The 15,831-nt window shown below is 41.0% G+C and overlaps 1 protein-coding gene across 1 annotated transcript; it reads right to left on the bottom strand.

Annotated features, from left to right (window-relative positions):
* Window positions 1-2,029: 2,029 nt before the first annotated feature.
* Window positions 2,030-11,426, bottom strand: LOC108678195 (GATOR complex protein WDR24). The gene is made up of 11 exons (XM_018166559.2): window positions 10,664-11,426; window positions 10,202-10,440; window positions 9,774-9,918; window positions 9,339-9,529; window positions 9,088-9,155; window positions 8,587-8,801; window positions 7,913-8,125; window positions 7,360-7,435; window positions 5,876-5,948; window positions 5,496-5,696; window positions 2,030-5,254 (listed from the first exon to the last, which is right to left on the bottom strand). Exons 1-11 carry the CDS (start codon window positions 11,183-11,185, stop codon window positions 3,823-3,825), a joined length of 3,375 nt encoding a protein of 1,124 aa, XP_018022048.1. The 5' UTR covers window positions 11,186-11,426; the 3' UTR covers window positions 2,030-3,822.
* Window positions 11,427-15,831: the final 4,405 nt, after the last annotated feature.

Below are 15,831 nucleotides of genomic sequence, written 5' to 3'. Positions count from 1 at the left end.
TATACGAGGTTGTTACTCTTCACACATTACATTGCGAATACGAGTCACAGTTCCTGATTATTCGGTTTTCCATTAGCCATGCAACCGCGCATGTGTCGTAAGTTTAAGATAACTAATAAATGTATGTCAGAATATTTAAGGTCAAGGAGCAGAACGGTTTTTCATATTACTGCTACTCCATTGCTTACAAATCGAAATTGCACCGACAAATATTTTTATTTCGTGCACTAATTTTCACACCATTACGCTCATAGCACCATTTGTGTTAGCCTCACGACCGACGAGCGATAAATGACCTGTTACGAGCGACGTCTGGCTATATATAGTCGACGAGCTCAGCATGCATATGCAGGATCCCGACTATCCTACAGCCAAGGCCGTGGCTGGTGGTTAACGATCCACGAACCTGGTAGTGAACATATTTCGGTAGGAATAACATTATGAAGGAGAGGAGGCACTACATTTCAGGCAGGAAAAACGATTAGGAGCGAAGGATACTAATGCCATGCCTCAATTATTCAATAATGGCAGCTGCCGGACTGAAAACAAATTAAAATTGCCCTTCTCCTTGGTACGGGTTTTATTTGAATTCGCCAATAGAAATGATAAGTTTTTACGGTGGCTGCAAGTATATTGTTACTTGGATCCGAAATGTATTCAATTGTCTGCCATTGAAATAATTCAGTTATACTGGCGCATGTTTTTCAAAGCCTGAGATGGGGGCAGGGTGCCCAGTGGTAATAGTCAAAGTACCAAAATTAGTGAGTTGCGTGTTCGATCACAGCTACCTGCGACAGTTTTGGTGAGAATCGGCGAGGTGGCAGAGCGGTCAAGCATAGGAAAATTTGAGCAGTGAGTTGCGTGTCTGAGACCCGCTGCAAGCTGTGAATACGTATTCTGCAATGTTAAGAATCGGCGACAGGTCTAACGGCCTAATAACGCTGATAGCGCCATGCTACACAATGTGAAGAGACCGGGTAATCAGAATTAGTGCGTTCGTACTTTCGGCTCAAACTTTGGCACAAATCGCAGGTCAGTTTCTGACGATCGTGTCACGGCAGCGCGGCGTCGTTCTGCCGCCGTGTATACGGACTTTCACCGCATACATGAAGCGCTTATGAAATGCCGCCGCTTGCCGTCCACATGGCCGCTGCTCGCCGTCCACATGGCCGCTGCTCGCCGTCCACATGGCCGCCGCTTGCCGTCCACGTGGCCGCCGCTTGCCGTCCACATGGCCGCCGCTTGTCGTCCACATGGCTGCCGTTTGCCGTCCACATGGCCGCCGCTTGCCGTCCACGTGGCCGCCGCTTGCCGTCCACATGGCCGCCGCTTGTCGTCCACATGGCTGCCGTTTGCCGTCCACATGGCCGCCGCTTGTCGTCCACATGGCCGCCGCTTGCCGTCCACATGGCCGCCGCTTGTCGTCCACATGGCTGCCGTTTGCCGTCCACATGGCCACCGCTTGTCTTTCATATGGCCACCGCTTTGTTGTGAGAACCACAAGCATTTGCAGTGAAGTCTGTGAGAACCATTAGCAATTGCCGTGAAGTCTGTGAGAACCACTAGCAATTGCCGTGAAGTCTGTGAGAACCACTAGCAATTGCCGTGAAGTCTGTGGGAACCACTAGCAATTACCGTGAAGTCTGTGAGAACCATTAGCAATTGCAGTGAAGTCTGTGAGAACCACTAGGCATCGCAGAGAACGTTTTGGCAGTTCTCAGGAGTCAGCATTCACGTTCTCGGAAGTATTGATGTTGTCAAAACTTTCTTTGCTTAGACAAATTTCTCACAAAGTTTGTCGCTGTTTAAGAATTTTCGAAACATGTCCATCAATATCCATATTTTTTCACAACGTCAGCCGATATGTTACTAATAAGCTTGACCAAGTATTCCCTTATATCTCACAATACGAGATTCTCAGTTGTTCTGGAGCGTCCACCTCAATTTACTTGAGATACAACGTAACGCTCGTTGAGGCAACGTTGATTGTTGTGATATTTGTTACTTTAGGAAATAAAAACAAGAATGAAAAAGTTGAATTCAGTGTATTTTGTCACAGCCTTGATTGGAACATCGTTCACACTTGACACATAAGCTTAACCTACACACATATGAAGCAGTACTGCTGGAACATTACTTAACCACCTGTAATTAGGTCACCATATGATCATCTTTGAAGGTGATCACTTCTGGACAGGAGAAACGTCATGAGAAGTCATCATCCCCTCGGTATAAGATATGCCCTTGGAAAAACAAACACTGCGCAGAAATATCAGTAATGGAGGGCAATGAACAACACCGCGCGTCACCAGAGTATCATTCAGTCCTGGCAAATATGGTATCCCTCGAGTGAAGTCATTTGTGAACCAACAATCTACGGATTCAAGAACCTCAATAGTTGACTTAGGGTTTTTTTCGACATTTTATTTAAATCATTTTGAATACAAAATTCGTTCCATGGGGTTTAGTGGTCGCCTGAAAGGAAAATGTCGACCTAAAGACACCAACTCCATTGCCTCTCATCCAGCTACACCCCAGATTTTTTCTATAATGTGAAGCCTCTACAGTCTACACATCGCATCATCATGCAGCTAACAACACGAACGTCGAGAGAACCGCAGTCATAATAGACGGCATTCATAACCTAGAATATGCGCCGAATAACAACCGAACAAATTCAGCGGGACTGCAAGGCAACAGTAGTAAGGGGCTAGCAGTCGGGCAAATCAACTGGGCGCATTTGATTAGGGGGTATTTCGCGCTGAACAACGCGAAATACACTCGTACTCGACTCGTATGGATGCCATCTGACTAAGTAATGACGTGAAGAGCGTTTAATCGAATACATGATACTCAGCTATTCATCAGTAGAACTATTGTAGTACGGAAGCAAAACGCAATATCAGTGAAGGTAGTATTTTAAGAAAGATCTAATAAAGTTGTATTCTCAATTTGCAGATGCAGAACAGATTTAAGCACGAATAATCTCATTAACACGGAATATTTCACGGACTTCGCTTGCTGGAAGAGTCACTGCAATAATCAAATCACAAGATTCTTTTCACGTTCACTTACTTCCTAAAAATTCACAGTATTACGAACAATTTTTCTGAGATGACAGCACGTCGGTTCGAGATGACAGCACGTCGGTTCGAGATGACAGCACGTCGGCTCGAGATGACTGCACATCGGTTCGAGATGACAGCACGTCGGCTCGAGATGACTGCACATCGGTTCGAGATGACAGCACATCGGTTCGAGATGACAGCACATCGGTTCGAGATGGTGGACCCTGACATCTCTATCGGCTCCGAGATGGAAGTAGCATGGTGGTCAGTAAGGGTTCGAGTGCCAGGCATGTAGCGAACAATGTCGTGACTTTAGCGTAGTCAAAGACGTCATGACCGAAATGAAGCACAAGATTCGGTATACCTTTAACTTGGGTGAAGTTGAAAAATCATTAAAAAAAGCATGGGTGGAACATAAAAACCATAATAATCTGAAGCGGAAACAGAAACCCAACTTTACCAAACAACTCGCCGTAAATAAAACAATGTTTTTCCCATAGTGCCTCTCAGAACTGGGATTACAGAATTGCTTGAAAGCAAAATTGTTCCCCAGGCATAATTAGAACATCAGCATTCGACCAGAATTTAGTCTCTTCTTGCACAGTCATTGACAATAGGAACGTGGAACTGTAATAAGATTGACTTCTTCCAGAACGCTGAATAAGAATAAACGGTAACCATAATACGAACTCGTAACCAAGACTCTTCGTGCGCGTAACATCCTACAGAGGAAGGTTGTCAACGAGCAGAAGGATTACATATACTGACAGAGGTGGCCACAACCCGCGGGACAAACCAAGTTGGCCATCTTTGTGAAATTCGGGATGTTATATCCGTTAGGATGAGGGGAAGCAAATACGTTGGTCCCCACGACGTTGCCCATGAAGGGGTTACCGTTGAAGGCTGGTGGGGGAGGTGGAGGAGGTGGGGGAGCAGCTGCCACTGGGGAAGTGAAAAAGCTTGAGGAATTCGAAGTTGGACCCGAAGTGAAGGTTGAGGCATGCTTGCCTAAACCATTGAAGTATGATGAAAACGGCCTCATGGAGATGGTGCTAGGAGTGGATGATGTGATGGGATTGCTGGAGGGCTTGGCAGGAGAGGTCACGTTTGACGATATATGAGTCATAGTTGCGTTGTCGAACACCTCGCCGTTCTGAGGATCCTCCTGGTCCGAGGTGACGGTAACCTCGTGAGGCGCTTCTTCCAGATTTTTGTAGATGTTATTGTTGTCTCTAAACCAATTGTAAAGATGCTGCAGATGACCGCCATGGCAGCAGCCTTGACAATAGACGTACAAGCCTCGCACAGACTCGTGACACCAACTACATTTATTCACAACCTGATGGCATTTCTCGCATGTAAACTGTCTTTTTCCTACAGGATGGTAGCAGTGCGGACATAACATTGATATCTTCGTGGAGTTCTGATTCATTTCACGTATTCTAGATAGACTCTTAGGCGCTTTTTGTATAACTTCACAAGCCTGGTTAAATAACCGGAGTCTCTGGAGCAGCTCGACGTACATAAGGAACCAGTGCTCCAGCAGGTCTTCAGGCACAACGTTCTTGACTCGTTCTCCTGCCACCAATATGACAGTGACACAAGAAGCCAGGTCACCTCTTAACGCCATGTACTTTAACGTCTCTAAAATGGTATCAGAAAAATCTATATCTGGTAAGGCAGGAATGGCGCTTGTATCAACAGACAAGGGCATAGTAACAGCGAGTACGCATTTTCCATCACTCCCGCCACTCTCCTGCTCGCCGCTGTCACCACCACTGTCCATGTTGCGGTGTTGGTCGTCATGATCATGACCGATGAGTCCATCATCCTGGTTGTGGTTGTGCAGGTGTTGATCATGAAGGTCGAATTCATCATCCCTATGGTTGAGTTCAAGGTTAGTTTCACCTAGCAAGTTCGGGTCCTCAATTTTATACGAAGATAAAGCCTTAGGCTCAAAAGCCTCGTCTTTTATTTCCATGAGCTCCTCGTTTGAGCTCAGAGGTCGGTCCTTAAATACAATTTTTCTGCGGAGCTCCTGGAAGTCGTTGAGACGACGGGTGGCCCGTCGGGACGATGCCGTGGGCACGGGCAGACGGTCGGGCACGGGCGCGGACAGCGAGTCGAAGTAGGCGCTGTCGCTCAGATACGAGCCACGGACGTCGCGTGCCCGTAGGCCGTATGACCTGCAGTGAGGGGGGAGGCTTAGAGAGGGTGAGGGTGGGGGAGGCTTAGAGGGGGGAAGGTGAGAGGCCTAGCAAGGGGAAATAGTATGAAGAAAGTCTCTGTGACAAGAGGAAGTTTGTTAATACATTGTAGAAGTAACATCATGGCTCGTGATATTAACCAGATTAAAAAAAAATCCAAGCAATAAAGGGCCACTACGTTCCGCAGGATCAGACGAGAGAACAAGAAAGAGAAGCGCACCCTGAGTTGTGAGCGACGCCCTCGTCAGGCAGGTCCTCGGCCTCGTCTTCCTCGTCGCTGTCGTCGTTGTTGCCGTCCTCGTCCTCGTGCCGGAAGATGGTGCGGTCATCGTCAGCACGTCGGCGGTGCGGCGGCGGGCCCGGCATTGATGACGAAGCTTTGTCCGGGGACGATGAAGCGCCGCCATCTTTAACTTTGTACCTGCACGTTAGAAGAAAACTTATGAGTTAATTTGCTGCTAGGCAAAACGTGCCAAACGCCACTTAAACTTTATGTATTTTTTGTAAAGCACGTCATACAATAAATGTATTCGAGAGAATAGATAGCGCGGGCACTAATGTAATTATGCATTTTTTGATCTTGAATTAAAATGCACTCACGCATCGCCGGCCCGCGAGTCGAGCTTCTCGTGAGCTCCGGCAGCAGCGGCGGCTGGAGAGGTGAAGCTCAAGCCTTGGCAAACAAAATAAAATAACAGAATTGTAATGCGAGTAAAATAGACAAAAATTATGACTTCAGCTATCACGTCATATCTGATGACTGTCATGTCATCAAGACTCGGGTGTTGATGGTGAATGGAATATGAGGCGCTAGCTGTCATTACTCCATACAACAATGGTCATAAATATTCAATATTCAACGCCGTTGCGTTAGAAACTTTTTACCTTTGATGTAAGATAACGGAATTCAAGCAATACAATGCAAGCATATTGAATAAATAGACTTATGAAGAATTCCATCAACTAGGCCAGATTTTCCTATCGATATTAAACCCTCAGATATTGTAGATGATCTGCATGCACCCCAAAACCCGTACGATGTGCGAGGAACTGCCCACTCCTTAAAAGATTGTCTGATAAACATGCGTTTATATCATATATAAAATTACCGATTATCTTGAAAGAGCGCTGTGAATTTGGCAGCTTTGCTTGTGTTTTTTATTGATTTTATTGATCAGTAACATCACAATCAAAATATTCATCGCACCAAAATAATTCTACACAGCACATGATGGCGACTGCGGTTACAGAAAAATCAATGCATTTACTTTTGGCTGGTACAAAGTAAACAATTGTTCTTTGATTCTACGATTTTATCACAGAACCATCAACAATAATGGCAAAAGAAACGATCTCCTTATAATTTGAATAAAAAATTACACAGAAAGAAGCATGCACAACAGAACAAACAAGCAGCGAAAGGCAGGGGCGGCACCTCCTAAAATCTATCTACGTAGCTACAGGATTAGGCGGTAGGCAGACGAGGCATTGTACGCACAGCAACCCAAGCAAATAAAGCGCAAATATTACCAGAATATCCGTAAATATTATACCAGAATATCGGCAAGTAGATCATATCCATACAAGCGTGGCAACCGTTTAATGACAGCGAGAAAAAGCGTTAAGCAACACAGCCAATAGCCTTTATGGTAAGGAGAATACATCAGGGCATGAGCTTAATGCAGCAGTTCTGAATAAAGTGGAGGCACAAGTGCAGGGCATGGTCATGGAGTGAAGCAGCCGTAGAGAGCAACCATGAGAAATAAAATATTGCGTGGCGATCAGAGAATGAGTAATGAAATAATCTGGAAAACTGCACATAATAAATATGAGTTGAAGCAATTACTATATGTGTACAAAACATTGCTGATATGACAAGCAAAACGCTTGTATTTGACAAGCATGACAAGATATGACAAGCATTTTGCATGTCATATCTCATATAGTAGTTTCCATACTCGTGCATGGAAACCACTGCTCTAAAATGATCATATTATCCTGCTGCCAGCACCCCAACAAATTAAAATATACCAGACTAGGCTGAATACCATAATAAATAATACCGGAATGAATAAATGCCATACCAGCATCAGGGACGGAATCCTCCAGGCTTAAATCGCTCACGAAGATCACTTTGAGGATCTGCCACGCAGCTGCTTCCTGACGACACAAATGTTATTTGTTATGCCCGTTAAACTAAATAATCGTACATTGGGTCATATTTATTAACATGCTTCTTAAGATGAAGGAAGCTCATGAACTCTTCAGCATGAGTCTCAAGTATCGTACTAATCTTATTTGCAACAGCCCAGTCCAAAAGCCATCAGTTTTCAATTAAACATCAGTCAATTGTAATGGCCATCTTTATCTTGGTATCGACGGTCAGCAGAAATAGCTACAATTGAGGTAAGCTGCATAGTACAGCCACGACAGCCATTAATTAATTCCATTGCTCATCTCACTTCACATCATTTCACGAACGCCCCTCATATGTACGCGAACTATGCTATTTCAATTTAGTATAGATTTCGTGTGCTGATATAAGGTCTCATCATTAGCATAATGTTTGGTATAAGTGGAAAAGGCCAGTTTTAAATTTGACTGCGTGTAAATGCTCACTAAACTAAGAGATCTTACATGAGGACGTTTGTTGCGCGCCGCGACCATCGCGTTGTGGTCGCAGCTCCTGACGAGCGCGCGGTCGCTGGCACCGTCCGTCATGTAGTTCATGGCGTAGTCCCTGAGAGTGTCCACACTGAAGCATCCTCCGTCATCCTCGTCCATATTCCAACCTTGACTCTCAGGTGCCTTGGAGGGAGCGTTCGCACACGACCGATCCGTATTCCAGTCCTGGGTTTACGGCATAGCAATATGAGAGGCGAGCCCTTGTGTTACCAACTTACTGTTTCAGGATTTGTTCAACACTTAGTGTAGCATAGCGCAATGAAGACTAGCACGCATTTATGTACTTAAAAACCTATTTAATAGGTGGGGCAGTTTCTTGGGACAATGGAAAGTGAGAGTCACGTTATGGATCTGAATTTTTAGGTCTCCGTGTTATTGGCCCAAAGCACAGATTAGCGTGGAACACCAAACCACGGTGCCTTGCAACGGGCGAAGGTTTCGAACAATACCGAGACGAGACCGATTCTAGCACATCGCTTAAGGATGCGAGCATAGTCTCACAATAATACATTATTTAGCTTTGGTAAATTCAACTTATATGGATAACGTGGTGACCGAGATGTGATTTATGGTCATTAATAAATGTATAATTCCTGTCACAAGTGGACTGAGTTTGGTGGACTTACATCTCCGGAGCTGAGGGGATGTGATGAGCAGCGCAGAAGGGAAAACTCTGAGAGTATGGGGCCAATGTCCTCAAAGTTGGCGAGGTCCTTCATCCCCATGTGAGGAGGAGGGAAGTTGAGGAGGTGTTCGTTATGCTTGGGGTTTGGAGGGAGGGAGGGAGTGGCTGGGTGAAGAGGGGTCAGAATTTTCTCAGAAGAGCTGAAACTTGATGGACCTGCAATGATGAAACAAAGCATAGGGAATATCTAACATGAACGCAGTCATATTCATTACTCTTTTATTGAAACTTTTAAGCGGACCAATAATTAACTAAACGTAATAAATAACAAATTTAGAGTACTATATTTCAACTTATGACTATGAGTTATATGCAGCTGAGCAGCAGTTGAATAGCATCCAATTTAAGCAGTATGTAAGGTAGTGAACATGGACAGCACAGCAAGCCTATCGAATTCGTACGATTTATTGGTATCTGAATAACTAAGAGTATTGCTCATTACCAAAAGGGGAGGCAGGTGAAGATGGAGCTGACGTGCCAATGAGCGAACTGGTCACTGATGTCTGGCGCCTGGTGCAGGCAAAATTATTCATAAATTTATCAATGGAATAATTCTTGATTAATGCATTAGAATCAATAGAAATGAAAAATATTGTAAAGAGAACAAGAGAATAAAAAAAAAAAAAAATAAAGAGAATAACAAAAAAGGTAGAAAAATAGTTATTGAGGCAAAGAAAATAGGTCAGGACTGACTTGTGACTGATGCTGTTGCTTTTCAATTCAATTTTTGACGAGCGCTCTGCCAGAGCTCTGTCCCGGTTGGCAGCTCTGAGAGGAGCAGCACAGGCAATGTGCCCCAGGGGACTCACTGCAAGGGGGAAGGGACAGCCCCGCAGCCTGGGGTACTGTGCATCTTTAAGGCAGTGGTGGAACAGCCTGCCATCCTGCACACACATTATTTCATCATCAAATTTCAGAGCAATTATAATTTATTGAATGAAATAACTGTGCATGTCCAAAAGAAAAGACACAAGCAAGATAGAAGCAGATTTGGCAACAGAAATTGATGCAAGATCATTTATCCAAAACATATTATTTATTATTGATACATAATAAAAGAAAAAATAAATTCTCAAGTATCTGCAAAAAAATATAATTTGTGTGAAAAAATAAGCAGATTGCAACTACCTTTGAAACAGTGAGGAAGGAGTCTGAGCTAGATCTCCACTGTAGAGCTGAAGTGCTCTCTCGATGATATGCAAATGAAGCTATTGGCACAAATGGTCTCTCGACGTCCCAGATGAAGGCACTGCTGTCGACAGTGAGTGAGCAGCTGCAAAACAGCATCAGTCAATCATTATAATGCTGAAATAAAACTTTTAAGAGACAAGTATATGTAATCTGTATTTTAAATTTGCGCCTTATCTACTTGAAAATAAATATCACAGATTTAAGAATGCAAATAAGGGGAAATTAAATATAATTTTGTTTAGACTATTACATATTTACTCAAGGCTTAAAAATCATCCTAATGAACATTAGCAATAAACATTGTAACCCCACATGAAGACACTAAGTACCTATTAAGAACAAATTCTAAGAAATCATCTACCTACCTAGCAAGATGGTAGTAATGATTGGGTCTCCACTTAACCCTTGCAACAGCAGCAACAGTGGATATGGCAGAAGTGACAGTCAAGGACTGTTCACTAACATCCCAGATCTTGATAGTGTAGTCTCTGCTGGCTGTGGCAATGCAATGTCTATCTACAGGATGCCAGTCTAGAGCAAACACGTGGTCACGGTGACCGGTGATGAGGCGCTCATACTTGTCAGGTCTCCTCATGTCCCACAGCTGCAACAAAGTAATTCATTTCGGCTGCACATATGTAACATGTTATTGCATAACTAAAACAATAATGATTTTCTCAAGACTGAACAGAGGTACCCATGAAAAAACAATGTAATGGTGTTTATAGGCTTTAAAGAGTAACTTTGTTATAATGAAATAAAATATGGGGCAAATTTGAACAACGTTTCATAGTTTACAGATATATTAACAGGAGAATGAGTCTTACTTGGACATTGCAGCTGTCAGTGCCAGCAGCAAAGTAGTGAGGTATGTGTGGGTTGAATTGGATGTCCCTGACACTCTCAGAGTTGCTGCTGAAAGTTCCTACACTTTCTTGCCTGCGATAGTCAAACAATTTCATTTGACCGTCTTGTGAGCCAGACAAAATGAGATGCTGATCAGTGGGGTGGAAGTTTACTCTATTGACAGCTCTGCAGTGATCTTTGAAGACATGAATTGGTTTAGGTCGACCACTGCTTGTAATGTTCCATACAACCACTGAACCATTTGTTGATGCAGAAGCCAGAACTTTGTTATCAGTTGGACAAAACTCAACATCACTGGATGAGTAATTCAGATTTGCTGCTTTGGTTGATCGAATATTGATGAAGTCTTCTAGATGCCCATCATCATGGACTGTGTATATTTTAAACAAGTGAATGCCAACAACAGCCAACAAATTCTCATCAGGGCTCAGAGCAATGGAAGCCGCAGGCGTATCAAGATAGAGAGTCTGGGTTTTCTCCATTGTCAAGATCAATTATTTGCACCTTACAATTCCACTTCAATCAAAAAGTATTGTATGTAGTTCAAAATAGAAAACAAAAATAAATTCTCTGTCCCAATTTGCAACAACCAATTGAGCAACAAGTTACTATCACAATACAGATATCTATCTTTCAATAATTGCACATACTTTGAGTGGGTATTGTAATATCACATTCTTGAATTTCGACTTATCCACATAAAAGTTTAAATCTGAAATGAAGACCATCTGGGAGGAAGAGTATCCCACATTATGGCAGAATTTTGGATACTGTCAGGTGTAAAAATTTAGAAAATATCAATATACTTTACCTGTCACAAATGAAGTTTTTGAGGGAAAAAATTTCTGATACTTCAATTCTGTCCCATATAATTGTAGACAAAACAAAGCAGTATGACTTTTTAAATTCAACCAAAATATGGCACCTTAGAACTACAAGATTTCAGTCACAATAAGATACCACCTCATTAGTATGACAGATACAGATAGGTAGTTGCAGCTCAAAACTCGGTCTATTGACATGAAGATGAGCTAGGTATGCCAGAGTCAACATAGCTTTTTCACTGATTCATTTGTCAAAATAGGCTTGGCAATATATGTAAAATGAGCAAATATTAGTTCAATATAGAAGCATGGCCATACACTAACATGTGTGTCTTGGCATACCATCAAACAGGGTAATAAGGGATGGGTGGGGTAAATCGGGACAGTTGTCCCACATTTTGTAGAAATGTTGTAGCAGCTAAACTTATCAAAATATTGCAAAACTAAAAATAGTGGTGCAAAGTTCAACATTTTTACTATCTATGTAGCATAAAGCAAGTTAAGAAGTCATACATTTACTACCTCTAAAAAAATCGCTGAAAAAAGTGTGATAAGTGAAGTGAGATTTTGAAAAAGTACCCCTGCTAAGCTCTGTAACAAAAAATATTCTCAGTATTAAAAAATTTTACTCACATTAAAGTTGCATGCAGGTGTTGGCTTAAAACGTGATTGACAAAATTTGTGTATTGCATTCCAAAAAAATATGGTGGCCATTTCTGCAAAAATGGGGTAATAAGGGACAACCCCTGGGTTAATAAGAGACACTTCTAAAAACGCATTTACAATAGAACCTCGATTAGCAAAGGTTCCAGCTAACAAAAAAATTAACAACAAAAAAATTTGATTAGATTTACCTTGCTCAGTGAAAAAAATGTTCCATTTCACATGAAAAATTAATGCATCATTGGTCATCACAAAATTGTGCATAGAATGTCATACCTATATAGAATTGTGCACTGGGCAACATAGAATGAGAAGTAATTAAACTAAACTATGATTTATTTCTCCAAAAATATTATAGTTGTCACTAAAATATTTCTTTCTGTTTCAGGTATGTTTTTGTGATCTTTTTTGGTTATAGTAGTGAATTCACTTGACCCAATAAAAATGGTGCAAAATTACAAGCCGTCCTGTAAGCTCACAGATAAAGAAGAAATGCTACATGGCTGCTGATGTGAAGCTTGCAGTGGACAAGGTCATTGTCAAAGCTCAATGGCATGTCCATGGATACAGTATTATCACATAGGTAAATAATAAGATAATGTATGGATATGGTAATATCATCAATAAAGGAGAAATGTAAAAATCACAAAATGTCATTTATTCTACATTCACATCATCTACAAAGATAGCCCTCACAAAGATCTTTAAAATTAGGCCAAACTAATTTGTGAAATGTTTAAGGTCAGAAGTTATTAAAAAAACCCTAAACCGTCCCTTATTACCCCTGTTTTACGGTACACATTCACACAGTAAGCTAACAAGCAAATGCCTCTTTTTCAAATTACAGTTGACTATGTCAATGCTGCTGCCAGAAGTACAACATTGCAACCATAATATTATGGTTTGGTATGTAAGTACTGTAGTAAGGTATTATGGTTATGGTAGTAACAGCAAGTATTATGATAGTTTTACAAGTGTATTCAAGAACAGATTCTGAAATAAAAGAAATATTTCATTCTTATATATAAACGGGATTAATACCTACCAAATCCATTCATTGTCATTCAATTTGGGATATATGGATGACAATTCTACCTTTATTCCTATAATGCTCATTCTCACCAGCTGCAGCTGTAGAATTAAATTAAATTTAAAAAATAAATTAAATTAAATTTTATTAAATTAAATTTTATTTTTTAATACCGGTACACCACAACCACATGGTAAATGGTGTCGACTTAAATTATATTTAAAAAATTTATTTAAAGTATTTTAATTAAAATTTTAAATAAAAAAATTCATTTTATTAAATTGAATTGTATCATTTAAGGGGACCGTCTCCCTCTTTTGAAAACTTTTTCATTTACAAACGGATTGCTTTGAAACTTTACACATATGCAGCCTAAAACAGAAATCTAAGAACTTTTTGTTCATGTAAATTTTTGGAAAAATTAAAGAAAACGTAAAATTCATAGAAAACAGCAAAAAAAGAGGGTAGGGTAAACGCGGTATATTCCAACATCGTAGGTAATTCCGTCACTTCTCCAGTTTTTCCTTTATATTAAGCTTTGTTTTAGTTCCATGCGTTCATTGATGGTTGAAATGGTGATGTCATACATTTGCGTGTCGAAATACTGCAAAAACACTAGGTCTTGGCCATCTAGTGGGAAAATATTGAGATCCAAAGAGAGACAATGCATGCCACCTGGTGAAATCATCGAAAAATGTGTCAAATTTGACAGTTGACCTTGGTCTACCAAATAGTGAATAACTGTTTATATAGGAAGAATATTATGGTTTGAGACTTTTAAATACGTCTGTGAATATATTAGGAATCCTTCAAGTAAACTTGTATTTGCTGATTTCAAGTCGTAAATAAATTAATAGATGATTAAGTTGAGTGATGGATTTAGACCCATCAAAACTAATTTCGACACAACTTGAATTGGACACACACAGATCGTTCCAAGCTTTGTACAAAAATTGAAATTTGCTTAATTAAAAGCCTAATAGCTGTTAATTAAAACGTAATTAAGTAGAGTTCAATATTCGTTAGTGTTCTAATTCAAAGCTGTGTTGTATCCCAATACAGCTCACACAGCAAACGGAATTTGAATACGTTGATGTTGGCATTACATATCAGTTAAATTTGAAGCGCTGTTGCAATACGACTCACCACGTGTCGAATATTGCCACACACAGTGACGGAATATAGGGATTTGGTAGGTTTCCATTCTAAAGGCTTTTTAATAAATATGGCAACATTTTGTGACGTTTCATCGTTGCTGACGCGTAGTGAAGTGTTTTGAGAGTCAAATGAAGGCAACAGAACTTACGTAACGCATACAGTTTTTTTATAGTTTTTCATTTCTCGATGCGTCCTTAATGTGTCGGAATATACCGCATTTACCCTACTTTAAAAATCTATCTCCTCCTACAAATATTGTGCTACAACATCGAGAGTCGAGACACGTAGGGTAAACGCGGTATATTCCGACATCGTAGGTAATTCCGTCACTTCTCTAGTTTTTCCTTTATATTAAGCTTTGTTTTAGTTCCATGTAATACGTATCAGTTAAATTTGAAGCGCTGACGCAATACGACTCACCACGTGTCGGATGTTGCCACACAAAGTGACGGAATATAGGGATTTGGTAGGTTTCCATTCTAAAGGCTTTTTAATAAATATGGCAACATTTTGTGACGTTTCATCGTTGCTGACGCGTAGTGAAGTGTTTTGAGAGTCATGTGAAGGCAACAGAACTTACGTAACGCATACGATTTTTTTTTATAGTTTTTCATTTCTCGATGCGTCCTTAATGTGTCGGAATATACCGCTTTTACCCTATCATTTGATTTGTAATGATCATATCTAAAATCCATCTGATCATTTTTTTGAATTATGATTTTTTTCGGGAGGAGGGGTGGATTTTCCAAAATTTTCCTAAAAATTTCAAATTTTCTCCCCTCCACCCCCCCTTTTTGCAAAATATAATCCAAACCATAAAAAATTTAAAAAAATGACCGGATGGTTTCTAGACACTTCATTTACAAATCGAATGGTATATGTCTCATTGCTGTAGCTTCAAAACTCAAGGAGAAGATAGGTTTGCCATGACAATAAGCGTGAATGTTCAAGAGAGCGCGACAAAGTCCCGCGCGCATCGCAATAGCAAGGATACAAAACTAAACATTACTGCTGCTTGATTCCAGTCAAGGATGGTGGGAACGACTGCATGCACAGTTGCACACCTCCTCATACGACGCCAGGCGGGTAACTGAGCTGCAGCTGAAGCAGACACTCTATTTAAAGTGCTCAGCAGCTAATTTCCTCCTATTCTATTTGTTAATGAACTCCCCCACCCCCTCCCTTTCATGATCTGTCATGAACGCATAAATCAATGTACAGAGATGGTTTTGGTACTGTTGGATAGGTCAGAATGTCAGCTTTAAGGTGAGACTAAAAATCGGAGATGTGAAATTTGCGATTTTTGACCCAGAAATTTGGGCGTTAATTTTGTACAAGAGATAACGGGATGATATCCTGGTCATAAGCAAAGCAAGCAAACTTGAAATCCACTCATTGCTTGACTGCTCGAGGACTTGAATTTACTCCATGTTTCTGTTAAATCCACTATGGA

Source organism: Hyalella azteca, unplaced genomic scaffold (assembly GCF_000764305.2).
Source record: "Hyalella azteca isolate HAZT.00-mixed unplaced genomic scaffold, Hazt_2.0.2 contig11305, whole genome shotgun sequence".
Classification (NCBI taxonomy): domain Eukaryota; kingdom Metazoa; phylum Arthropoda; class Malacostraca; order Amphipoda; family Hyalellidae; genus Hyalella; species Hyalella azteca.
Note: the sequence above shows the minus strand (reverse complement) of the source record. Positions and strands in the feature narration are given on the sequence as shown.